At 39.8% G+C, this 26,717-nt stretch overlaps 2 protein-coding genes across 2 annotated transcripts in view; both read left to right on the top strand.

Moving 5' to 3' along the window:
* The first annotated feature begins 8,013 nt into the window (after positions 1-8,013).
* tmed7 (transmembrane p24 trafficking protein 7) lies at positions 8,014-16,613 on the top strand. Its single transcript, XM_057830877.1, has 4 exons — positions 8,014-8,107; positions 8,375-8,564; positions 13,258-13,503; positions 15,591-16,613. Exons 2-4 carry the CDS (start codon positions 8,403-8,405, stop codon positions 15,825-15,827), a joined length of 645 nt encoding a protein of 214 aa, XP_057686860.1. The 5' UTR covers positions 8,014-8,107; positions 8,375-8,402; the 3' UTR covers positions 15,828-16,613.
* A 3,537-nt stretch (positions 16,614-20,150) lies between these two features.
* The window catches only part of fem1c (fem-1 homolog c), a 36,594-nt gene continuing 30,027 nt past the window's right edge, over positions 20,151-26,717 (top strand). The window contains exon 1 of the mRNA XM_057831961.1: positions 20,151-21,472. Coding sequence (XP_057687944.1) covers positions 20,929-21,472 — 544 coding nt within the window. The 5' untranslated portion in view covers positions 20,151-20,928. The remainder of the gene's footprint in view (positions 21,473-26,717) is intronic.

The raw sequence follows: 26,717 nt of genomic DNA, 5'->3' as shown, positions 1-26,717 counted from the left end.
CCCGTCTCACCAATCAGACGCAGCAGCAATAATCACATGACTCCATTATACAATTTAGATGTAAAAATACAGATACATCAACACAGACAACACAAGCTTGCAGTGCAGTATTGTGATCACGTCAGTTTTTTAACATCACAATAAGTGGCGTCTTTAAAGCGCCGTAAAAAAATAAACAATTCCATATCGGGTGCTGCCGTCAAAAATAAAAGCGCGGATTTCAAACTCTCTCCTAGTTTTTATTTGGCCCCAGTAGACCCCGGAAAAGCAGAGCGAGTTTTAGTTTCATGGTGGAAAATGTGTTTAACTACTCCAAGACAGTCATGCGCTTAGTACAGTGCTTCTCAATTATTTTCTGTTACGCCCCCCCAAGGAAGACGTAAATGTTTCGCGCCCCCCCCCAACTCTCTGCCGCCACTGTAAATAGTATCATTCGTCTATATTACTATTATAAGTACGCCTCAGCCTAACATTGTGTCCTTTTTTTTCTATTAAAGAAAAAAAGTAACAGATCAACTTATAATAAAGTATAACTTTTTTAACATTGTGTTGCTTGTAACAGAAAAGACTTAACGCGCATCAATTTGCCTGAAGTTAAAAAAAAAAAAAAGTCACATCCAAACTGTAAAAATACACTCAAGGTACATTTTTGACCATTTGATACTGAAAAATAAAATGTAATAAAATCAGTAAATAATAACAAATTCAAATTGATTAGAAACATTTACTCTTCCGGACAACATGCCAAAAAATTTGAACGAAAAAAAAACAAAACTGAATAGAAGGGGGGAAAAAGTCTTTGGACAGAAGGAAAGTTTTTATTTTCGCTGATTCACCACAGTGCTCACTGGTTTACTGATATAACACTGACAAAGCGGGACGATTGTGACAATTGGCAATATTCGGCACATTTTCGCTGAAAAACAATCAAGCGGCTTATCAATGAGATTGAGGTCTAATGTCTTCAAGTGGCGTCTTAACTGATTTGGCTTCTCCGCTATAATCATTTTTAGACTCAGTAAACAGTGGTCTTTCCTCATTTCCCACTATATTAAAAGTCAAAGGCAAACGGCCCGAAAAAAGCGCATTCTCGGCGGCCGAGGGAGAACCGTAGGTGAGGGCGGTGGTCGTGACGATCCCAAGCCGAAAACGGCACTTCTCGGCCGGACACGTAAGAACCGAAGAAGACAGTGGGTCGCTGCGTGAGTCCAGCTCTGCATGAGTCTCTTCCGTGTGCTCTTGCTTACTTCAAAAATACTGCACGCACTTTGAAAATGAGAGCGCCACTGCCACCCACGGAGTGGATGTGCAAGTACACTTTATTCTAGTACGGCAAAAAAAAAAAAAAGCATGTTCCCCGAGGTCACTCGCGCCCCCCCCTGGCATCGCTCTGCGCCCCCGCGCCCCACCATTTGAGAAGTACTGGCTTAGTACAAGTGATTTTCATTTCTATTTTTTCAGTCGGAGTTCGATGATTCCGGTATATTTTGGGCCTAATATGGTCATCTAATAGGTTATGGTATAATAATAATAACACTCAAAGTGAGTACGACAGGATAAACAAAAGTCTTAAATAGCATTATTATGTGAATTTAAATCATATTTTGAGACGATTCGACTATATACAATAATTTGGCAAAGCACAGATGACAAGAAATTAGTCTTTTAAACCGCCGTTTAGCCATGCCTACCATTATAGGGCTCTAGCGTCCCCAACAGGAGGATGACGTCGACAGGGTCATGGTTTCATCTGATTTAGAATTCAGCCCATTAACCCTTGAGAGTCGAAGGACGCGCCGGCGCGTCCTCAGCGCACGTCGTCTTTGAAGCACCCTCACATTTTAATTACGTCACCCACATGCCGTTGGTTGGTCTCGTTTTAAAGTGCGGAAGTTGCGGTTTACTCTCGTTATTATTTGAAGTCAATCGACCAACTAAAACGTGAGATATTGTCATTTAAGTTTTATAGTTTTATTGTCCTCTCAAAAAAACATTAAAACGCTGTATGGATCATTTGTTTATGTCTATATTTCCATCATTTCTTGTCCTTTTTCAAAACGGAAGCTCCATGAAAAAAACACAAATCAAACGAACCCTTTCGAAGTCACAGTGGAAGCACAAAATGCGTTTTTTAAATAAATATAACTGCCGTGCGAAGTTCCACCGAACGAGAGGGAGGAGTATTCTGAAGCAGCGAGGTGGTGAGCGATGGCCGTTTGGATCGAGCAGCGACTTTGTGTGACTTTGAGAATGAACGGAAAATTAAATTTAGCGCAAGCAATTGTGCTTTTTGATCAACTTGAGGAAGAGGATGGTCCAAATTCGTCATCATCGTCTTCTTCGGAAGAGTCCTCAAGTGAAGATAGTGACGGATTTGAACACGTGGGTGACGCCATCGACGAGCAGAGGTAAGCAAACTCTTTTTTTTTTTTTTTTTTTTTTTTTTTTTTTTTTTTTTTTTTTTTAATTTATTATTATTATTTTTTTATGCTGAAAAAGTTTCTTTTGATATTGCAAGACAGTTAATTTTGATGCAATATAAGTGTGTGTTTGTGTATATAATAATAAAATGTGCATATCAGATCAAAGTCGTACGTGCACTGTGTGTATCCAAGGCAGGAATTTATAATTGTGGTGTTCTTCTTTCTATATGAAGATTAGGGATGTAGCACATATTCAGCTATGGTATTCTTTCTATTGTCATACATATAGATTTCCATTATTATTTATTGCTGTATATATTTTTATTTTATACTTTATTATTTTCATAAATACTGACTTTTTTTCATGTACATTTATAGTGACAATTAAAGTAAAGTGAAATGAAAATGGAAGGGTGGAAGGGTGGAAAGAGGACCGACACCCCATGGAAGTGTGGTCTGTGTGATGTAGCCCTGTGTCTAATTCCAGGACGAAACTGCTTTTCGGAGTGGCATGTCTGAAAAAAATTTAACTTGTTTATTGTAAATATTTTTGAAAATGCTTTTTTTCCCCAATGTTATATATATATTTTTTCTTCCCACAATCAGTCTTCTCAATTTGTGTATATAAATGTGTGTTCAAGAAGCTTGATTGTGTGTACATAGTTTTCATCAGGTGATGGGCCGCAATACCTAAACTCATAAAGAGATGGCCTCTAAACACTTTTTGTGTTAGATGGTATATTTTTTCACTGTTCTTCACTGTTTGGTCTGCTGTATATAACCTGTTTTGACTAGAGCATGTATAAAGGCAAAAAACGCCTATGGCTATGCCTGTTGTTTATGTTGAATTGTCAAATATCAGACTATTTATTCTAAATTTTTTTGGTTGAATGTTCATCCTAACATGTTGAATAAATATTGCAAAGTTTCAAAACGGTTCGTTACGCATGTTTGGTTGTCAATTGGACATCAATATTAAAAATTTTGACAAAACAATTTTGGAATTTTTGGTCTTTTTGGGCCCAAAATGATGATTTATAATTGGTCAGTGAAGGAAACAACAGTTTGGACATAAAGTTCAAGGTGTCACAAAAAAAGGGACCAAACCAGGCCATCGTAAACAATTCTTTCTTTGAAATATAAAGGCAACTTCAAAGGTATGCAAAATCAGACAAAATAGGCCCAGACCTTAAAGGGTTAAGGAGGAATTATTCAGAATGAGGAAAATGTGATGAAGAGAGCCGCAAAATGTCATTGTTTCAGTCTCTACACTCCAATAATTTTACAGGATATTCTTTTTATCGAAGTATTTTTCCCCAATTGCTAAATAAATGGTATGGTCATGACAAATAAGTCTTGTGCTAAATGGAATATAAAATCATAAAAATGCATGTGTTCAGTACTATATGGCAAAATTACTCCATAATGGTAAAAACTGTCCACTTCACCTTTACTGTCACACCTCCTGAACGATATTTTATGCCACCGTAGTTAGTCAGGCCTTTGTCATTTCCCTGCCCCGGCTTCGGAGAATGTTAACAAACAAAGAGGCGTGACAGTTAGCCGACATGCTAACCCGGACCGAGTGACGTCTCAAAGTCTTATTTTCGCTTTTCAAAGTGAAAAATCATAGCCTGTTACTCCAAACTCAACGTTGTTCCAGCTATTGAGTCTGGCCACCATTAGGGGAAAACATTTCCAGGGCGGAGCAAGCCACAGCAAACAGATAGCGGAGTGGACCAATCAGCGATGGGCGGGATGAGGGACTTGTGCGCGGAAGTAAACATACGAGGAGAGCGGAGTTTATTCAACATGGCTAGCGCGTGACCGACTTTTGTCAATGACTTGTGTCGATGTGTTTTTGGTAATTTAAAACTGATTTTACCGTGGATTGGAACATATTCTCCGCTCTCCTGTTCGCCATCTGTGTTGTTGTGGAGACGACTTTCGACGCGGAAGAGTGACGTTGCTCGTTAAGAACACGTCACGCAAATAAACTAATCTGATTTGACGATTGATTTTGTACTTGCTTGAGAAGCCGTTAATGGGCTGGGTCCCAGATTATTCTCTCAGTGTTTGAAAAATACAGGGAGAACAGTCTGGCTGTGCCAGGCAAGAAAATCACACAAAACTAGCTTAGATCATGTCACACGGCGGCAGGGTTATCGAGTGTCCTCGCCAATCGGCAACCCGCCCGGCGGCGAGCAAGTTGTAGCTCGTTCCCCTGCCACGGAAAGGAGAGCTAGCTGGGGAAGCAGCTGGAGAGTACCACCTGACAAACATCACATGGTCAACACGAATATAGCGTAAAATAATGCTTTACTACACGGCGAAGACGTAAACAGAGAGTGGCGTGTAGTTGTTTTGCAGCTAACATAGCAGGTTGTGTCAGAGGAGAACTTTTCTACATGTCGGTCCATGAGCAAACGTAAGTAAATAGTCCTTTATTTAACAAAAGTTTGTAGTGTTTACTTTCTAATCGCTGTACTCGCAGCCATTTTTAACACAAAGTTGCAATTTCTGATGGGGTTGAAAATTTGACAGAACACCGGGCACACGAAGAGGGCATTAAGCCGAGTATAGAGGGGTGTGTGCAAACATGTCGCCGGTCATCGGCTGAGTGATATTCTCGGTGGACAATCAACCACAAAATACAAGCCACCTCCTTATTAAAACGTGCCATGATCCCAGTATTTGACATAATACAAAATACGATGTTTACTCACTTCCTCGTAATTCCATTGGTCCTACAGTAGCAGGGCTTGTTTTGGCCAATATCCGCAGTGAACGGTAACCTTTTGAAACCCAAGAAGGCTCACGCGCCTCTCCCTGGTGCAGCAACAATTTTCTGCAGCCATTTGGCTGGGGTAATGTGAAAAATAAACGAATTAATCCGCAAAATCAGGCTAATCCGTAGTCCATCTGCATGCTATAAAGCAGGGGTGTCCAAACTTTTTGCAAAGGGGGCCAGATTTGGTGTTTTAAAAATGTGGGGGACCGACCTTGGCTGACGTCCTTTACGTAGAACAATATATTTGAGTATATTTTAGCAAGCCATTCTGTGTGCCACATTTGATTTATTATTTTTTTTAATTAATAATTTCAATTTCATTCTCTTTCGACTTTCAAGCCCTTGTGAAATACTGCTGCTGTGAAATTAAACTAGCTTCAAGTTGCTTCAATTTCCCGCTGCGTATCTCCCCTGTAATGTTGTCGTGCATGTCAGCGTGTATTGTTTGGTAATATCGCCTCACATTAAATTCTTTAAAAACAGCGACTGTCTCTTTGAAAATGAGGTAGAATTTTTGTGAAGAAATAGTCCAATTTCCACCTATCCTTGAACCGTCGGCCGCCGCAGTCAACTTTTTTTTTTTTTTTTTGGTTGATTGACGCCATTTTAGAAAATTGGAAGGGTCACGCGGGGTAATGTTGCTTAGAGTGCTGCTGCCTTTTAGTGGGTAAATGAGGAGCAGCATTTAGTGTGTAAGCTATTTCATATTCTAGTAGCAGTACTGCTGATCAATTTATTAAGTCAGTGTGCAGGCCAGACGTTATTGATTTTATGACAGAGGCTGGGGGCCGGATGAAACTTGACCACGGGCCACATTTGGCCCCCGGGCCGAACTTTGGACTTGTCTGCTACAAAGCAATGCTGTGTTGTGAGATGCTGACCTGGGTGACGTCAAATTCGCATTCGTCCTAAACCCAAGACTGAGTCACTCATTTTCATGGCGCGGGATTCAAAAATTGAATATATAAAAACGATCGCTTCCACACACATCCAAGTGGTCCATTTCATTCAGAAGTATAAAACACGCGAAATATGAAATAAACATGCTTTTTGGCGTCATACGCACTTTAATATAGATGACCTTATGCTGAGGGGAAAAAAATGCTATCGTTTTCAAAATAAGTAAGACATTATAATGAATTACTCAATACTACAGTAGTAGTTTTTCATCGAATACTTTTTTACTTGTACTTGAGCAATATTTTTTTGAAGTAACGCTGCTCTTACTTGAGTACAATTTTTGGTTACTCTCCCAACCTCTGCTTCCAAACAGAGCAAAGGTTACAATCTGGTTATGTTTAGGCACGCCCCTATGTCCGCAATACCGCTGTGTGTCTAGTTAGGTTTTAGGGTAAGGAATTGGCCTAGGGCCTATTGTTCCCAAAACCCTTTGAACTTCACATAATAAATGAATAAATGAATTCTTCGCGCTACCGTACTAACAGTAGGCGTGTTTTGGAGGGGGCGTGGTTTGTGTGAGGCGTGGTTTGTAACGGCTGCGCTTGGCTCTGGGTTGCAGTCAAGTCATACCATTCTCTCAAATTACATCGTTTCACGCAGGATATAGACCCTATTCACGTGACGTCACAGCCACGCCCCCGCGCCATGTTGTCGGTATACTCGTCATGTTAATGCATTAGCGCTTCGTAAATTCCTCCTATTATGGCGTGTTTTTCTGCTCGTTAACATTAATAATCAAAATGGTGAAGTCGTGTGTGGCAGTCGGTTGCAAAAACAGAGAAGATAGACGGAGAGACTTGAAGTTTTACCGTATTCCGAGAGACCCGGAGAGGAGACTGAGATTGACTGCTGCAATTCGACGAGAAAACTGGGCTCCAAACGACTACCACAGATTATGTAGTAGTCATTTTATATCTGGTAAGATGCATTTAATATATATTTAGAGGGTTTTGGGCTGACAACCACAATTAAGATCATTGCTAGGCTAATCGAATAATAATTATATATTTTCAGGTAGTTCATTCACAACATACACTCAGACGTTGTGTATGAACTACCTGAAAATATATAATTATAAGGGGATAATAAGACAGTTGTCATACAATTAATTTACAATTATACTATTGAGGTCAAAAGCCAAAAAATAAATTCAACTAGGGACAATCTGGAGTAGTGCTATCGCACTTCATATTTATTACATATTATATATGTATGTAGTGAGAGTGCTATCGCTAAACCATATAAACATTAAAAGCCCTAGCTCCATTGACAAATGACATGAAATACATTAGACTTGACAGTGGATGTTAGCAAGTACAAAAGATTTTGAATTGAAAATTTCGTAACTCACCTTCCTGAGCACAAGATAGATTCCTGCCGAATTTTCGTGGACGAGGACCTGTTTTACCCAACCAGCAACGAAGTATTTATAAGCCTCCAAGCTCTTAAAGTTTTTCAAACTTTCGTGTGAATAGGCTGTTTTTGAGTGGACAAGATAGTTGTAAATATCAGGGTAGCTAGCAGATGTCAGGCAAAGACGGCGAAGACAGCGGGTCGAAAAACATCGATTTAGGCATCAAATATGGATCTGGCGAATGGATAAACTGAAGCTTTTCCACATAACGCCTTTTATGCAACGCATCCAATGAGTTTACAGCGTCAGATAACACCGGGGCTTCCATGAATTGCTCCATAAATTGCACGACTAATTGAAACCATTGAGAATAGGGCTAAAAAATGACGGACAATATGGCGGCCGGATACAGCGACACGTCATTTTGTGACGTAGGTGAGTAGGGTCTATTGGTCACCCTTTTACGACCAATAGAAGAGAGGCCGAGGGCGGGCTATTACCAAATGACAGCCAATGGGCATGCCCCGTTTGCAATAACGTTGCCTAGAATTAGTCGCATCCGGGTGAGGCACTTACGAGGTGAGCTGATAATGCTGACAGTAGCAAAGTGTTAAAATAAAAAATAAACGATTTTAGTTTAGCGTGTCTTAAATTATAAGTGCGTAGTGTGTACGCTGTTACTGGGCACGGGCGTTTCTTTCCTGTTTTTGATACGCTTGGGCTAGACAGCCTGTCGGTTAGCAGTGAGCTAACTCGCCGCTAATGATAAATTCCGGGTTCGCTACCCCTACGAACATTTTCGTCTCATTTCCTTCCTTTACGACACGTCTACTCTTTTCCACGCAGGTCCCTCGCCTTTCTTCATTTCAAGACAATGTGCGGCTCGTTGCGAGTGATATTGCAGGTGCTGTGGGCCCAGCTCCTCCTGTGCGGCTTGTCGCTGGGCTCTGAGCTTACGTTCGAGCTGCCCGACAATGCCAAGCAGTGCTTCTACGAAGACATCACAACTGGAACCAAGTGCACTCTGGAATTCCAGGTAAGTAGATACAACAGCGAGTATTTTCCTCGGTTTACGACTGTTTTCTGGTGTTAAGGTTCAGCGGGTTGCCATACTCGCAACTTCGCATCTAGTTTCCAAACTTCCCACACTTTGACTAACCTGGCAATTGAGAGTGCTCCAAAATAAATACATAATCAAAAATTACAGCCAGGTATGAAGCCTATTTTCATTTTATAAACATGGTATGCGGGGAATGACGTGTAACTTGCTTTGGTAATTTATGTGGATGCATACACATCCCCTGTCAAAAATTAATGAATCAACTGTCTCGGTAGATGTTGTCAGGTGAGAAAATCAGTTCTCCCATTGTTTTTAGAAGAAAAATGCTCTCACTCCAGAAGTCTTTAAAAAATTCACTTATGATCATCAGGAGAACATCCATCACACACGGGGTGCAAGGATGCTGTGACGCGGCAGAGCTAAGGGGACTGCTATCATACTGAAAGGCGGGGTTAATTGTTAAAACAATGGTCCCATGATTATAAGAAAAATACGTCATATCATGAAGCGTGGGTGGCAAGGCCGCGCTTTTACCAATTAACTGTTACATTGAACATTTTGAAGAACAGCTTTACACTTGAGAGTGCCTGCCTGCCATCCCTCGCCTCAAGATGTAGACAGCTGTGCTGTGAATTATGAATTTTTAAAATAACACTTGTACGGTAATAAACAGGGTACCCGCGGGTTATTAAAAGTATTTAAAAAGCATTGAATTTTGTTTTCCATTAATAATGGTATTAAAAGTATTAAATTAGCTGTCGTAAGTCTGGAATTTTTTCACCGTGGCTTTAATTTTGAAGAACATCTCAGTGCAACTTAAATTATATCCGTGGCGAAGTTTTTTTTTTTTTTTTAATCCATGACGAAGATGACGCGTGGAATTTTTATGATGCACTGCACTACAAATCATAAAGCACCTCGTGCGTGCGCGCTGTTAGCATCATTAGCATCAACATCACAGCAGGCAATCGCACAGTACTGTGTGCTAACGTAAGGAACAGCTCAGATGTCTTAGTTATGTTTGACGAAAGCCTCAACAAGACAACCAAGTCCAAACAGTTGGACCAGCATGTGAGGTATTGGATCGGCGACCAAGTCGCATCCAGATACTTTGGGTCGCAGTTTATGGGTCATGCGAAGGCAGTGGACCTGCTTAACATTTCAAAGTAAGTTGCCAATTTCTCCAATTAAAATGTGTTAGATGCAAAAATGTATTTCTGCACGGTTTGCCTTTCGAATGAATGTGAATTTCGTAGTTTTAACTCAGGAGTTAGCCATGTTCAATGTGGTATTGGCAGGTGCACTAGCCTTAGCATGGATAAACCGGAGTCATAGTTCCACCATCACCCTTAGATACACAACACGGTTGACACTATTATTGGAACGAGTGCGGGGTAACGTTGATCTGAATAACATGGCATGGTGATAGGCAAATTATAATGTAGGTGATAGTAAAACACCTCCTGGTATATTTAAATGTTTTTCTTGATTGAATAAGAGTATGGATTTTCTCTATCTGATTAAAAGAAATGTCTTCAATAGCTAACAAAGGATTAACATGTGTTTTGTATACTTCTTGTAATGTGATTAGAAAAAAAACAATTACCAAGGGAAATGGTCATGTGTAGCTTTTTTATTTTGTGGTAATTAATGGTAAACTACTGCTATTTAGTGGCTGTTTTTTAAACTTTCCCTGCCAATTGCAAGATTTTCCCAAGCACTTTACAGTTAAGGTGACCAACTTGACAATCACCAACCTACCACCTTGACTAGGTCCTCTTAAAAGAGAAACCTGTTGTATTGCAAATGTAATTTCTGAAGTTGCTTTACAAAAATAGTGTAAAATCCGTTTTATCCTGGGAAAAAAAATTCTGAAAGACCTTATATTTAATTGTGTTTTAATTGTATCTTCAGTAAATGTGCATTCTTTTGTCAAACACACTTAGTAATTGAGGTTAAATTTAGTGTTCAGTGCTTTATTTTTTTAATATGATTCAATATTATCTAAATAATGGGTGCCAGAAAAGTATTAATTTTCAATTGAAATGGCATTGAAAAAGGTCTTAAAAGTCTTGAATTTAGCTTTATCAATCCTGGGGGGACCCTGAATAAAGCTGAAGCTAATTATCAACATTTGTGAAGCATTCCGTATGTTGGGAAGCAATTGCTTGACAATGTTCACGCAGTTGTTTTAATGTGAAGCTAAAAAGCAAATCTTAGACATGACACAAAACTTGGGTCTGTTCGAATGGCAACGTTATGGCTGGTAGAAGAAGTTGAGAAAAAAAAAATTGTGCAAGTCAGTAATGGCTACTTTTTCAGACCAAGCAGAGTGAAAAATTACGCAATCACTCAATTCTGAGGAAACATTACGGAATCGCTCAGTTCTGTGGAAAACAACTTGAGATAATCAAACAAAAACATAGCAAGTATTTTGTTCCACCACCTCTGAGGCATAGACTTAATGATTGGCAAATAGTTATGTTCACCAGTCTGGCTCCAAATATCTCTGATTACCACTGCCAAATAACCTTTGAAGGTTGGAGCCTTGTTATGGATCATTTTCTAGGGCTGCAGCTATCGATTATTTACTGTGAGTAATCGATTAATCTATCAGTTAGTTTGAATAATCGAGTAATTGGATTAGGAACATTAAATGTGTTGCAGAATACAAATTTAGGAGATGTAAAACAAAGGCTTGCTAAAATTACACTTTCTAAAGAGCATTAAGTATGAATATAAAAGAAAATTCCAGAGTGTTTCTTCAACTTCGGCAGAGTTGGACTTTCATTTCCCAAGGGCAAAATACATTTAAAAATAAAATACCTGACGTAAGCGTCAAACGGCATTAAGAAAAATAATAAATGAGGATCTAAGTACAACAAAAAGAACAATTGGCTAACTTGCATAGCAAAAGTCTGCTTGCCTAATTGCTATAAAATGCTACAGTGTTTTTTTTTTTTTACAATGCTCTGAACAAATCCTTCATACATATTTCCATATTCCTGCTAAATATACCTACAAACTAAATTACGAATGCATAAAAAAAAAATTGGCTCAGACAAAAACATATGTTGGTCTTAACAGAGAGCAGCTGGCTTCAGCCATGTTAAATGAGTCATATTCACTGTTGCCACTAGAGGGCAGTGTATCTACCCAAGTCAATAAAACTAAATGCAAACATTTTCAAAACAAACCATTACAACTAGTGTTGTTCCGATCATGTTTTTTTGCTCCCGATCCGATCCCGATCATTTTAGTTTGAGTATCTGCCGATCCCGATATTTCCCGATCCGATTGCTTTGTTTTTGCTCCCGATTCAATTCCAATCATTCCCGATAATTTTTCCCCGATCATATACATTTTGGCAATGCATTAAGAAAAACATGAATAAAACTCGGACGAATATATATATTCAACATACAGTACATAAGTACTGTATTTGTTTATTATGACAATAAATCCTCAAGATGGCATTTACATTATTAACATTCTTTCTGTGAGAGGGATCCACGAATAGAAAGACTTGTAATTCTTAAAGGATAAGTGTGACTTTGTATATTGTGACTAAATATTGCCATCTAGTGTATTTGTTGAGCTTTCAGTAAATGATACTGCAGCCATTTAACTTCTGCCCAAATGCATGATTGGAAGTGCAACCATGACTGTGCGTAAGGGCACCAATTGATATATCTTCTCTGCGTTGGGAAAGAACATAGGGTGTTAAAAAAATGATCAACTACTTCCTTTCTTCCCCACATTGCCTCCCACGTTATTTTTAATTGCTGAGAGAGGTATTGTAAGGCTTTGGCCACATAAAAAATGGCTCCAAAGGCTGTCAAAATTCTCTCTACTCATTATACGCTGCCTTTTAGTGCTATCTATAGGTAAAACGGCGTCTTTATAGATTGTACGCGACAATGCGTGAGTGGGCCGTGCAGCGCATGCGTTAATTATTTAACGTGATTAATTTAAAAAAATTAATTACCGCCGTTAACGCAATAAATTTGATAGCCCTACTTTAAGTCAAAACTACTGTGGATGAGTGTAAGACATTTTGTCTATAACGTTAAATACAATTAGAAAACGATCTAAATAAAAAAATATTTGTATTTAAAAAAGGCATGTCTGATATTTTTTTGCCAATTCCGATACTTTGAAAATGACGTGATCGGACATGCCGATCGATCGGGACATCATTAATTACAACGCTACGAATTAAACGAATCTCGAAGCGGCAAACTTTGATTCAAAGGTTTTTTCTTACTGAATTACTCAAGTTTATCGATTAATCGTTGCAGCACTATGATGTTCTTCAACTTCCACCACAGTTTTTTATTTGGATTGATATTCGGACAATTTGCAGACCATTTCATTGACCTTCTTTCTCCTCCTTCTAGCTTTGCAGCTTTTGCTCAATGGCTACACGCACTATAATCTGGAAAAATACTCTTTAATTAATGTGATAAGAAATGTGTCTAACATGTCAACATTAACCATGATGTCAAAGAAAGCTGCTGCTAGTGATCTTTCTCTTCTGTGCATGAATGCCAGAAGATTGAGGGAGCGTATAATACACAAATACATGGAATATGCTTTTATATGTAATGTTGGGGGACTGTGTTATAGATGAGTGGGTAGAAATTACGTGAATGTCCCTTTTTGACAGGTGGTAACAGGCGGCCATTATGATGTGGACTGCCGCCTGGAAGATCCAGATGGCACAACGCTCTACAAGGAGATGAAGAAGCAGTATGATAGCTTCACCTTCACTGCGGCCAAGGATGGCACGTACAAATTCTGTTTCAGCAATGAGTTCTCCACATTCACGCACAAGACGGTCTACTTCGACTTCCAGGTCGGGGATGATCCACCGCTCTTCCCCAATGAGAACAGGGCCACTGCCCTCACCCATGTGAGTTCATGATAACCACTTATCCAATTTCCATAGTACTTGTTGTTCTTGGGATTTTGAGTAACTGTTGACAAAACTAGATTAAATTTGAATGCGATTGCATCGACTAAAACTAGATGAAGACGAAAACATTTTGAAATTGCTAAAATATGACTTGGACTAATATGTATTTTTGTCCAAAAGACTAAGACAAAACTTAAAAGGGAACCACGGTTAGAAAGATATGTAGTTCTAAAAAGATAAATCTTAGTTGGACTTATAATAATTTGATATTAAAACCTCTCTTAATGTTTTTGTGTCAATAAAATTTGTAAAATTATTTTAACGAGTAGGTCGCCATTGTTGTTCACATCGCAGGGCGGTGACGTCACATGGCCACGTTGCCGGAATTGCGTGTGTCACTCTTTTTAAGAAAAAGAAAGAAGAAGAAAAACTTGTCACCCTTTAATTATGTAAGGTAGTGATTTACATTTGCCACAAGGTGTCAATGGCAATTTTCAAATTAATTGGGGATCAAGCTAATGAGTGGGTTTTGTCCCTTGACTGATGCCGTAGTTTTCCTTTAATCCACAGGTGGGGTGCAAGTCGGGGTGTGCCATCCTAGGCACCCTACGATTCGATTCGATTACGATTCAGGGTGCTACGATTCTTGAACGATGATCACAGTATTGACGATGATCACGATCATCAAAAATACATTACTAATTACTAAAGTAGCCAAACAAATTTATATCCATTATTTATTTAAAATATCCTGATTCAACAGGACTGATGGAAACATGCCCATACAACAAAAAGCTGCCCCTTTTTTTAAACACAAAGTGCAAAAATATGAGCCATTTTAAAGGCAGTACTTATTTATCAACATGCCTATACAACACAGCTGACCTTGAGATGTGCTTTTTCACAAGAAGGTGCAAGTACATTAGCTGTTTTAAAGGCAGTACTTATTTCTCTCAACAATACAATTACACAGGTGGAATGCCACATTTTCTTGAAACAAACAAAGTGTCTCTAGAAATAACACTTCTTTTAATTAATATGCTTTGTTTTCACAGATTTCTGTACTATTTCAAGTGTTTGTACCGTTACCACTGTACTTAATCATGGTTTTATACGTTCTGCATATGGTGTAACTTTTGAACACCAACAAACAACGCACAAATGGACATGGAAATACACGCTAGCGAATTCGCTAATTAGCTTAGCACTTGGCCCTAACTGTTAACATCTCAAAAACAACAATAAAGGCTAAAACAGTACAAAAGGGTTCGTGTATTCATTCACCTCTTATAGACGCACACGGGACTTAGCAACAAACTCAGGACATTTTTCAATCACTATAACTTGAAACGACTGCTGGACAACTAAAAGACAAGGAGTAACGAACTATCTCTCTTCCCCTCTCGCTCTAAAAAATAACTTGCTCACAGAAGAGGACCCGAAGTGTGACCGTTGGGTCCCTGCCTGTCTCATCCACAAATTTATTTTCGAGTCTTTTGAACAGGAGTAAATCTCTCGCTCAATAACTTGAGCTGCATCCATCATAACGTTGTGCGTGCGTCCGTTAAAGGTATCCGGGCGGCAGACGTGTCTTGAATTAGGTTCCGCTACAAGCTGTCATGCGTCCGTTAAAGGTATCCGGGCGGCAGACGTGTCTTGAATTAGGTTCCGCTACAAGCTGTCATAAAGTTATTAGGGAAAATCATCGTTTTTGAACATTAATGAATTGTAATCAAATCATCACATGTCGAATCTCGATGCATCCAATAATCTTTTTTTTTTTTTTTGCACACCACTAGCTGTAAGGCAGAGAGAAAGGAGAGTGGACACAGATTCAGATTCGTAGCTCCAACCGCTTTATTGGTATAAGCTTTATTTATTCAAACGATAACATTAAGAGGAGGTTTAATATCAAATTATTCTAACTTGTACTAACATTTATCTTTTAAGAACTACGTGTCTTTCTATCCGTGGTACCCTTTAAAAGGGTGGCGAAAAACAACACTGCTTCAATATTGATATGAACTTTTTTTTTTTTAATGAATATTAATTTAAATCGAAAATGTTCCGTTTGCATCTTCCAGCTGGAGTCAGCCTGTGTGTCAATCCACGAGGCCCTCAAGTCAGTCATTGACTACCAGACACACTTCCGCTTGCGTGAGGCGCAAGGACGTAGCCGCGCCGAGGACCTGAACACACGTGTGGCCTTCTGGTCCATTGGTGAAGCCCTGGTCCTACTAGTGGTCAGCATCAGCCAGGTGGTCCTGCTCCGGAGCTTCTTCTCCGACAAGAAGACCACCACCACCCGTGTTGGGTCATAACACTGTGTTGTCTGTAACACAAACACACGCGGCTTGTTTTCATAGAGCGGAATAGAACAGCAGAAAGATTTGCGTCATATCACACATTTTTTTCAGCTGCTGTTGAAACTCACTGTATGCAAATAAGTCCTATACATAGATTTGATTGGTGGTTAAAGCAAATGATTGTGCTTTTAAAAATCTACTGAATACAGGTGGCAAAAACAAGCCCCTTCAGTATTTGTAATCATTTGTTTTTTTGTTTTGTTCTTTTAATGTTGTCTTCTTTGTTTGATTGTTTTTTTGGTGTGTTTTTTTTTTCCGCCATTTTCACTTAAACTGCTAGGAATTTATGAAATAAAGGAAAAACAGGATTCAGGAGATGTTAGCAGCATGAGCACTCTATAGTGTTTCACCCAAAAATGTTCTCATAAAAAAAATTTTTTTTTTAAAGTGATAACCTGTAAATATACGTGCAACAAAAGGAAGAAGGCATATGAGTTGTATTGAAGTTTGCAACATAGTCACATGTGATTTGAGCATTTCTGTAACAATTTATATTTCGGTATGTTGCAGTTAAGTGGCCTTTTGGCTGTTCCTGATTAGCTTACAATTCTACCAAAACAAAATGTTTTACAAACTACTTTATATTCATGTCTTAAAACCTACGATTACGCATATAGTTAGTTCTCTGTATTGTAATGTGGCCCCTTTGGGAAACCTTTCAATATACATGAACTCGGAACCTACCTTCTTAATGTCAGTGCTACAACACTGCATGTGTGCGCTGAGACTTTTTTTTTTTTTTTTTTTTAAGAAAATTCCACGGGCAGTCAAGGGATGGGTTAAGTTATTGGAGTGACTGAATAAACTCATCATTCAAAGTGTACTTACTGTCAATGTGTTTTATTACTTTATCAGTACTGTACTTAATTATTAAATTTATGAAGATAAATATGGTAGTCACTGAAGCAAAAATCCGGTAATGGGATGAGTTTGATGAGGCCATAGAGAATGACCCGTGGGTCGTAGTCGGCTATGCCTGATCTAAAGAATTAACACAGCACATCCATCCTGGCAGTACTTCGTTTGTCCTGCAGAGAGCGACGTAATCACACATCCAGATCCTTCCACAGACACCTTTTAAAATCGAACCCGATATAAACTTAAGCACGAACTAATTTTTTTGCTGTTGTATTGTCATATATACAGTGAGGAGCAGAAGTTTTTGCACCCCTTGTGATTTTGCAAGTTCACCCACTCAGAAAATGGGTAGAGGTCTGAAATTTCAATCATATATGCATTTCCACTTAGAGACATAATCTAAACTTTAGATTCTAAAGAGAATGCGGAACTCACATTGTATGATTTTTCAACAGGACTGTCAACAGACTTGCAGGGGCCCGGGGACAAGAGATCATTATAGGGCCCCCCTTCCCTACCCCTGCCACCGGCTTGTTATGACAACATACGCAGTACTTTTAACGCTTTGCAAGCAATGACAGTGTAAATTATTTAATTTGAGATGGACAGTTTAACAGACCGTAATGTGATGTGACACAATATGAACAATTTCCATCTATTGTCCCATGTAGGCTACAATACAAGACAACTGAGAGTGCTATGCAAAACAGTACAGTATAACTAAACATCCTGTGCCTGCCCCCTCCACATCCCTGGGGTTATTAAGCCCTCAAACTGTGATGAGCCTAGAATTTTTGACAGCAAGGTTATTTATAACATCAGTGAAATCCAGTTTTTGAGCAAGCTCATGCTCAATGGAGAGCATGGCTAGGTTGTTAAGCCTGCCCTGTGATATGGTGGAGTGTGGGTAGTTTTTTTTTGTGTGTGGTCATTTTACTGAGGGCTCTGTCTCCCCCAGCTGCAGGCATTGGCAAAGACAAGAAAATGCATAGCAGTGTTGCAGGGTTGTAAACCCAAGATAAATCCAGCCGCCGGACCCGAGTCTGTTCAGCTTCGCGCACCTGCTCCCCACAGACTAACATATATCTCTGATCTCCCATCACCTTCTCGCTCCTGGGCTCAACGCGAGCAGCATGTCTTGTCATACCGCAGCTCAATAGACTATAAGCGGCCGGTGATAGACTCGAATCAGTCTTTGGTCCCGGCGATCGCAAATGTAAACTTCAGTGTTAGCGGCTGTTGTTCACTTACTGACATCACCGTCCACAGCCAACTCTAGCCCTAATCCTAAATCTTAAAAGCATGATGAAACAAGAATCAGGGTTATATACATATGGCGGAAAACAGGTGACTTGAAGTTCCGCTCTGAGACCCCCAATTTGTCCAAATTTCAAAATTGTCTGATATGCACGTGTGACACATCATTGGAAAGCTTTAAATGTCAGTTTTCTGGGGGAAGAAAAATTCTTAACAGGAGGGCATTTAATTTTTTTTTTTTTTTTTTAAAAGCAAAACCCTAACTGGAGATGAGAGCACGCAAGAGCAGAACTAAAGATGCCATGATTTTAACGAGATATTATCGCGTACTTACCTTGTTTCGATCCAAAAACTCCATGTAGCCTGTATCATCGAGTGTCAAGACACAGATGTGAATGGCCACAGCTGGATTTTTGGGGATTTTATGGGTGAAACATGGTAATATAACAAGGGTTGCGATGCAGAAATCGCAGACATCAAGGAGTAACCGAGATTTTCATTTTCATATATCTACCTTTTTAAATGTTTTTTTTTTTTTTTTTTTCAATTTTTCTTTGTTTGGACGGATTATTTATCATCTAAAATATTGGGGAAAATGCAACAGTAATGAAAAAAATACAATTAGGCGATAGTTATGTGGTAGATATCTTTGACTTTTTTACAGACGCTAATTTTTTCATTGTGACGTAATTTGTTTAAAAGTTTAAAATATGCGAGTGAATAATTTTTTTAAGTCGTTTTTTTAAACTAAATATTAGACATCAATTAATGATTCTAAGCTAAAAATGATAGACATTTCGAATAATCTATCTATCTATCCATCCATCCATCCATCCAGTGGGGAGAACAAGTACAGTATTTGATACACTGACAATGGGAAAACCCATTGGCAGTGTATCAAATACTTGTTCTCCCCACTGTACATACATAATTTAATAATACATTTTGGACATCAACTGATACAATGAACCCACTCAAATTGACAATATGTGAAATTCCATGGCAATCAATGACTTGAATGATATGTGAGTAACAAAAAAACAAAAAGAAAAAAAAAATACTGAAAATAACTGGACTGTAACACAAACATGCTAGACTGTGCGTCCCGGGCTGTTGGAGGACGGGTATCGATAAGCATTTGCTTTTTCCCGTTTTCCTTTGTCTGTCATCGTCTTTTTTTTTTTTCGGGCAAATTCCACACTCTGAAACTGTCAATGATTATGATGATGATGACAATGACAATAAATTCATTCATTCATTCATAACTCAGAATCCTTAATTGATGTCCCATATTTTGTTAAAAAAGAAAAACGACTTTTAAAAAATTATTCACTCACATATTTTACACTTTTAAACAAATTATGTCCCAATGAAAAAAATGGCCTCTGTAAAAAAGTCACGGATATCAACTATCGCTGAATTTTTTTTTTGTTTTTTGTTACTGTCACATTTTCTCAGATATGTTAGATGATAAATACTCCATCCATACAAAAAAAATTGAAAAAAAAACCCCAAACGTTTAAAAGAGTAAATATATGAAAAAGAAAATCTCGACCACTCCTTGATGTCTGCGATTTCTGCATCGCGACCCTTGTTATATTACCATTGTTCACCCATAAAATCCCCCCAATAATCCAGCTGTGGCAATTCACAGCTGTGTCTCGACACTCAGTGACACATGCTACATGGAGTTTTTGGATCGTAACAAGGTAAGTACGTGATAATATATCGTTAAAGTCATGGCGTCTGTAATTCTGCTCTCGCGTGTTCTCACCTCCAGATAGGGTTTTGCTGTTTAAAAAACATTTTTGTTTTAAAATGCCCTGCTGTTCAATTTTTTTTTCCTCCAGAAAATTGAAATTTTAAGCTTTCCAATGATGTATCACATATGCACATCGGACAATTTTTAAAGTTGGCCAAATTGGGGGTCTCAGAGGGGAACATCAAGTCACCTTAATGTTTTCCGCCATATTTTTTGGGGGGGGCTACTTCGCGGTTTTTCACTCATTGCGGCGGGTTCTGGTCCCTATTAACCGCGAAAAACGAGGGATCACTGTACTTGACAGCCATCCATTCAAATGAATTGCGATAACCCGGAAGTAAAAGCGTACAATGGGCGTGTCGGAACTCTCTTCTACGAGGCTTCTGGTTCGGTGTACTCTCCGCCCTGCGGTTGGACGCACGGAGCGCCAATCACCAACGGAGTAGAGAAAAAGGGGAGCGCTCTGCTTTTCGACACAACCAAAGTCGTGATCATCTGGCGAGGACGTGGGTGGACTGCCACCTTCCCCTGTTTACCTCACCGACATGAACACCCGCTCCTTTTCGGCGCTGAGATCATTGTCCAGCTCTACGTAGGTCACTCGCGACCGATTTACTTATCGGCCAACTCGTTTTATTTTTTCGTCGAGTGAAAGGGTGGCAAACGTCGTCGAGAGTGGATTCCGGAGAAGGTTCCGATAAGACGCTTGTTGTTGTTTGCGTTGGAGGTGGATTTCCCCTTTCCTTCGTAACCAGCCCTGCCCTCGGGGGAATACCTCTCTCTACATCACATGAGTAATGTATCGGGAAGAAGCTCGAACGGAGGCCGTGCTTGTGGGTGGTGGAAAAAAATTCTCGCGGTGAGTTTTCGAGCGAGGGACCAGAAAAGGGAGCCGGAGAGAGGCGAGGCTAGGCCAAGCTAGTTGGGCTAGCTGGCTAGTTCGAGGAAGTTGGGAGAGCCAGGGACAAAGCGTTAAAAATAGAGCAGTTGACGTTGAAGTCCGAAACGGATGATGGCGCGGCGTTCGGTTTCTTAAGCGAAGAACTAAGACTCAGCTGCTTCGAGTTAAGCTGTAAACAAAAGGCTTCCCGTCCACCTGCTTCTTACCACATAACTTTCGCGGGGATCCCCGGGGATTCCCCCTTCCCCTCGCCATTGTTCGTAACCACGAAGCCCAGCATGGATTTAAAAACAGCGGTGTTCAACGCGGCCAGAGACGGGAAGCTTCGCTTGCTCGAAAAGCTCCTGGAGAACAAAGATGTGCGCGAGGTGACCAAGTTGATGGGCGAGAAGACGAACGGCGCCACGCCGCTCCTCATGGCTTCCCGTTACGGTCACTTGGACCTAGTGGAGTATCTGCTGGAGTGCTGCCGGGCGCCCGTCGAGGTCGGCGGCTCGGTCAACTTCGACGGGGAGACCATCGAAGGCGCTCCGCCGCTATGGGCTGCGTCGGCCGCCGGCCACCTGAAGGTGGTGCAGTCGCTGCTTGGCCACGGAGCCTCCGTGAACAGCACGACGCTCACAAACTCCACGCCGCTACGGGCGGCGTGCTTCGACGGCCACCTGGACATCGTCAAGTACCTTGTGGAGCACAAGGCCGATTTGGAGGTGGCCAACAGGCACGGGCATACTTGTCTTATGATCTCCTGCTACAAGGGACACAAGGAGATCGCGCAGTACCTGCTGGAGAGAGGCGCCGACGTCAACAGGAAAAGTGTCAAAGGTGAGACTCTGGCAGTTAAGGGTGTGACAAAATATCGAAATAGTGATGTATCGTGATTAGGCCTGCAGCTATCGGTTATTTTAGCAGTCGATTGATCGATGTACTAGTTAGTTCAGACGTGTCAAAAGTGCGGCCCGGGGGCCAAATGCGGCTCGTGGTCAAATTTCATCCGGCCCCCAGCCTCTGTCATAACATCAATAACGTCTGGCCTGCACACAGACTTAATAAATTGGTCAGCAGTACTGCTCCCAGCATATGAAGTAGCTTACACATTAAATGCTGCTCCTCATTTACCCACTAAAAGGCAGCAGCACCCTAAGCCAGGGGTCCCCAACCTTTTTTGCACCACGGACCGGTGTTATTTGGGTCTTTTTTTTCACGGACCGGTGTTCTGACAAATTTTGCAACCCATCAAAAATTGCAACGATGCGGTTCTGCGCATGCGCGTAACATTAAACATGGTGGCAAAATGCACAAATGCAGCGATTCCAAAGTAAACACTACAAACTTTCTTGAAAGGAAGGAATATTAACTTACGTTTGATCATGGAAGGACTTGTAGAAAAGTTCTCCTCAGATTCACACAACAGCTAAACACCGCGCTCACCATTAACGACTTCACCTTATCGTTAAACATTAATTAAGAAGCCCGCTTCACAAAGATACGATGTTGGAAATTGTAGCAAGGTTTTCAACGCTCTTGTCGCGATGTCAGGATATTCCAGAATGACTTTAATCCAGAAACTCGGTAGAGTTGTTGTCTCAAATGTCCGTTTAATAAGGTCGCCGTCATTTGCGATCTCTCTGTTTATTCACAAACAGATCACGAATCCACTCCTTCGCAGTTCGTGGGTCTTCGAGGTTGTGGGCTCATCAGGTGCCCTTTTCGCCGTAAAAATATCCTTTTCGCCGTAAAAATATTTCCAAAGACGTCTGTTTTCCTGTTATCTTCGCTCGTGTGGGGGCTAATTATTTCCGGGAACAAATGTGCTGCGCCGCGGCCTAGTAATACGCTATTATCGAGGACAAGCGCACATAAATATATTATATACACAAACAAGATGTACTACTAGTAGTCCAATCAATGGACTTCTATGACAACATTGTAATCTATCCCGTAGTATTATATCTAGAGTAGACAGAGATATTGGTGTGTTAAGCAGGGGCACAAGGTTAATTCGGCCAGAATGCGGTCGTTATTAAATTATTTTTTCTTTGCGGCCGGTACCGGTCCGCGGCCCGGCAGATGGGGACCCCTGCTCTAAGCAACGTTACTCCCTGTGACACTTAACTTCCAATTTTCTAAAATGGCAACAATCAACAACAACAAAAAAGTTGACTGCCACGGCCGACGCTTCAAGGATAGGTGGAAATTGGACTATTTCTTCACTAAAATACACAACAACTGTGTCTGCCTTATTTGTAAAGAAACAGTCGCTGTTTTTAAAGAGTTCAATGTGAGGCGATAGTACCAAACAAGACACGCTGACATGTACGACAAGATTACAGGGAAGATACGCAGCGAGAAATTGAAGCAACTTGAAGCTAGTTTAATTTCACAGCAGCAAGATCCTGAGAGTTGAACGCCACAAAGGCTAGTTGCGAGATTGTTCAAATTATTAATTAAAAAAATAACAATAAATAAGCAAATGTGACACACAGATTGGCTTGCTAAAATTTACTTAAATATATTGTTCTACGTAAAGGATGTCAGCCAAGGTCGGCCCCCCACATTTTTACCACACCAAATCTGGCCCCCTTTGCAAAAAGTTTGGACACCCCTGAGTTTGTTCGAATAATCAAGTAATCTGATAAGGAACATAGAAAATTTAAATACCTGACCTGAGCCTCAAATGGTATAAAAAAAATTAATAAATGAGGATGTATGTGCAACAAAATAACAATTGACTAACTTGCATTGCAAAAGTCCGCTAGTTTAAATGCTATAAAATGCCAACGTTTTTTACAATGCTCTTAACAAATAGTTCAAACACATATTCCCACAAAAAACTGCTAAATATACCTTTAAACTAAATTACAAATGCATTAAAAAAACATTAGCTCAAACAAAAACTTAGCTGATGTTGGTCTTAACAGGGAGCAGCTGATTTCAACCATATGAAACGAGGCAGACTAGAGGGCAGTGTTTGCCTGGCACGGCCAGACTATTCTCCCTGTGTTTTTCAAACACTGAGAAGATAGTCTGGGACCCAGCCCATTAACGGCCTCTCGAGCAAGTACAAAATCAATCGACAAATCAGATTTGTTTATTTGCGTGACGTGTTCTTAATGAGCAACGTCACTCTTCCGCGTCGGAAGTCGTCTCCACAACAACACAGATGGCGAACAGGGGAGCCGAGATCAGTGGCGCCACCCCTGTAAATTGGTTGGCCACCCCACTGGCCACCCCGCTTGCCAGTATATCGTTAGGTTGTTGTAGCATGAGTTATGCATTTCATTCCAAATGAATGCATTTATTTTGGTTTGTTAAATGTAGGGCTCTCAAATTTATTACGTTAACGGGCGGTAATTAATTTTTTAAAATTAATCACATGAAAATATTTATCGCAATTAACAGATTCGCGGTACGACTCATTCACGTATTGCCGTAAACAGCCTACAATGGCGCCACCCAAATCAATACAACTAAATGCAAACACTTTTAAAAAACAAAAACAAACCATTACAAAGCCAATTTAATTACACGAATACTCGAGGCAGCAAAATTTAATTCAAATATTTTTTTTCATATCGAATACTCGAGTTAATCGATTAATCGTTGCAGAACAGATTGCACCAGGTAATATGTGACAATATAACCAATAAATTCCTATTTTTAAAATTGAGTTTTCTGTTTCATATTGCACGCTATATACAACGTTGTAAGATTAGTCACCAATTTGTAAGGGCATACGCCACTATTTGTAAGATTACCAACGGCCTCGGGTTGACAGGTATGTACCGGTATTTGGTAACACTATTTGGCAGTGGCGCCATAAGACTCATTAGACTAGGGGTGTGACAAAATATCGAAATGGTGATATATCGTCATACTTTGTATCTCAAAAGGTTATCGACAGGCTCCTGCCAAGAATCGAGATATCGTTTAAAAAAAGGTGTCAATGTCTAAAAAAATAAAATAAAAATGAACCAAAAGTTACTACCAAAATCTACCACCATAACAGTGTCTCAGTTAACTCTAAGGCTGCATTGACGGTGCTCGACGCCCAATCCATTTAGACTGGGAACGTTCGTTCATTCGAAACCAGAGCATTCACATTCATTCTGTCTGATTTTCAGGCCATTTACAGGTAACTTGCTTTTCATTTTAGGGCATTTACAGCTCATTTACTGTTGAGTTTGATTCACTAACTATTCATTTTGGTGATTCCCAGGTCATTTCTTGTTCTGTAACTCAAACAGTAAGTGACCCATAAAATACCCCAAAATCAACAGGAAGTAACTGAAAATCAACAGGTAAATGGCAAAAAATGGGCCAAAATTACCTCATTGCCTGGCATTGGCTGCCACTGAGGGCCAGAGACATTCAATCCATTTGAACTGGGAGGGTGGCAGCGAACACCCTCCCAGTTCAAACGGATTGGACGTCTAGTAGTGATAAACTCATTCCAATTCACAGCTGAAGCTTGTTTTTGTGTGTATTAGTTGTTTTTAGAATAAACTAGAATGACTTCCTGACCAATGTATTCATAATCGTTATATCGTCAGATCGTTATCGTGAATTTTGTATCGCAAATCGTATAGTATCGTGAGGTACCAAGAGGTTCCCACTCCTAATATTAGTATAAATACACTATAAATACAAACTTGTAAATAATCTTTTAACTATTCAGGATTGCAAAACATTTGTTTTAAGAGTGCTCAACATTGCCTGTTGAAATAAATAACTGAAAAAAACTTCTTAGTCAGGGAATAGCAAAAATAAAGATAGAGCCTTCCTTCAGGTGAAACACTACTGCTTTTGTCCACAAGCAGGACAAAAAAATGAAAGCTCCTTTTAGCTGCTTTGAGACCCGAAAATAAAATAAAAATGAAAATTAGGGAGAAGTAGGGAAAGCTCGGTTTACTACATTTCTCACAGTTTAATTGTTAACGGTAGAAAACATACAGGAGGACACTTCTAAGTGGCTTCCTTCTCGGGTTTTGCAGGTTAGCAAATTCACACAGTTTTACGCTATGCTAACTCTGATGCAGGTCGGACTTGTGGCATGTGTCCCACCTCCACAACATTGATGTTTTTTTTTGTTTTGTTTTTTACATTACTTACTGTGGCTGCTGCTGCTGCTGCTGGCCGGGGGAAAAAACTTCAATCTCTTCTTTTAAGGGTGCAGAGGAGGCTGTATCTTGTTGACATGTTGTATTTCTGTTGGTGCTGTGAGTGTGTGTGTTTGGGGCATCAAGTCATCACCCAGTCAAATGTGCGTTTTAGGGGGGAAAAAATGGACCGACACATTCAGCAAGTAAAAAGGGGTAAATGTAAGTCTAAACATAGTGAAAAAGTGGCGCAATTCTATCCTTACAACATATGGGAAGGCAATCTAAATTACCTATATAACTGAAGTCATTATATAATGCAAATAAGGTTGCTTAAAAGTTGGTGGGGACAATCTGAGCATCCTGAAAAGTTGGTAGTGTTGTGTCCCTACCATCCCTATGTAAACCTATGCCCTTGAGCGAGCCTATTGTGCCGAAAAAGAGAATCTAGCAAGCTGAGGACTGGTGTTCAGTATCATAGTCATAAATGAATTCAGGGATTCTTCGTATTTTGGTAGTGGTTTTGCTGATGCAAGAACCAGCATATGCTGGCTTTCTTGGAAGGCACCGTATAAATTCATTATAATAAATAGTTGTATGAAGAACACAACATGGTACGGCCCTTAAAAATAAGATGCAATGTAAAACTCACTATAGCGATAACTGAGAATGCCTTCTCGTACATGATGAGTAGAAGCTTTAAAAAAAACCTAGGATCTCTGTACCTGTATTGCCAACAATACCATCACTTTTTAAATTACTTATACGGTGGCTTACAAGTATAACTTCTAATAATAATAATATAATTTCTGTAATGCTTGGTATCTGCACATTCAATAGAAATGAATTTAAAACCCTTGTCTAGCCTATGTATACTGCATATATGTGTTATATTATTTTTTTTACCCTCCCAATATTATTATTGATTATACACATTTTATAACAGCCTGACAATACAAAACAACAAAACA

Source organism: Corythoichthys intestinalis, chromosome 3, assembly GCF_030265065.1.
Source record: "Corythoichthys intestinalis isolate RoL2023-P3 chromosome 3, ASM3026506v1, whole genome shotgun sequence".
NCBI classification, from domain to species: domain Eukaryota; kingdom Metazoa; phylum Chordata; class Actinopteri; order Syngnathiformes; family Syngnathidae; genus Corythoichthys; species Corythoichthys intestinalis.
Note: the sequence above shows the minus strand (reverse complement) of the source record. Positions and strands in the feature narration are given on the sequence as shown.

Bases quoted from the DNA above. Each gene is read 5' to 3' on its own strand.
- tmed7 (XM_057830877.1), top strand. From the start codon at position 8,403: ATGTGCGGCTCGTTGCGAGTGATATTGCAGGTGCTGTGGGCCCAGCTC. The intron at 8,565-13,257 runs GTAAGTAGATAC...CCTTTTTGACAG, and splicing joins AGTGCACTCTGGAATTCCAG to GTGGTAACAGGCGGCCATTA. The intron at 13,504-15,590 runs GTGAGTTCATGA...TGCATCTTCCAG, and splicing joins GGGCCACTGCCCTCACCCAT to CTGGAGTCAGCCTGTGTGTC.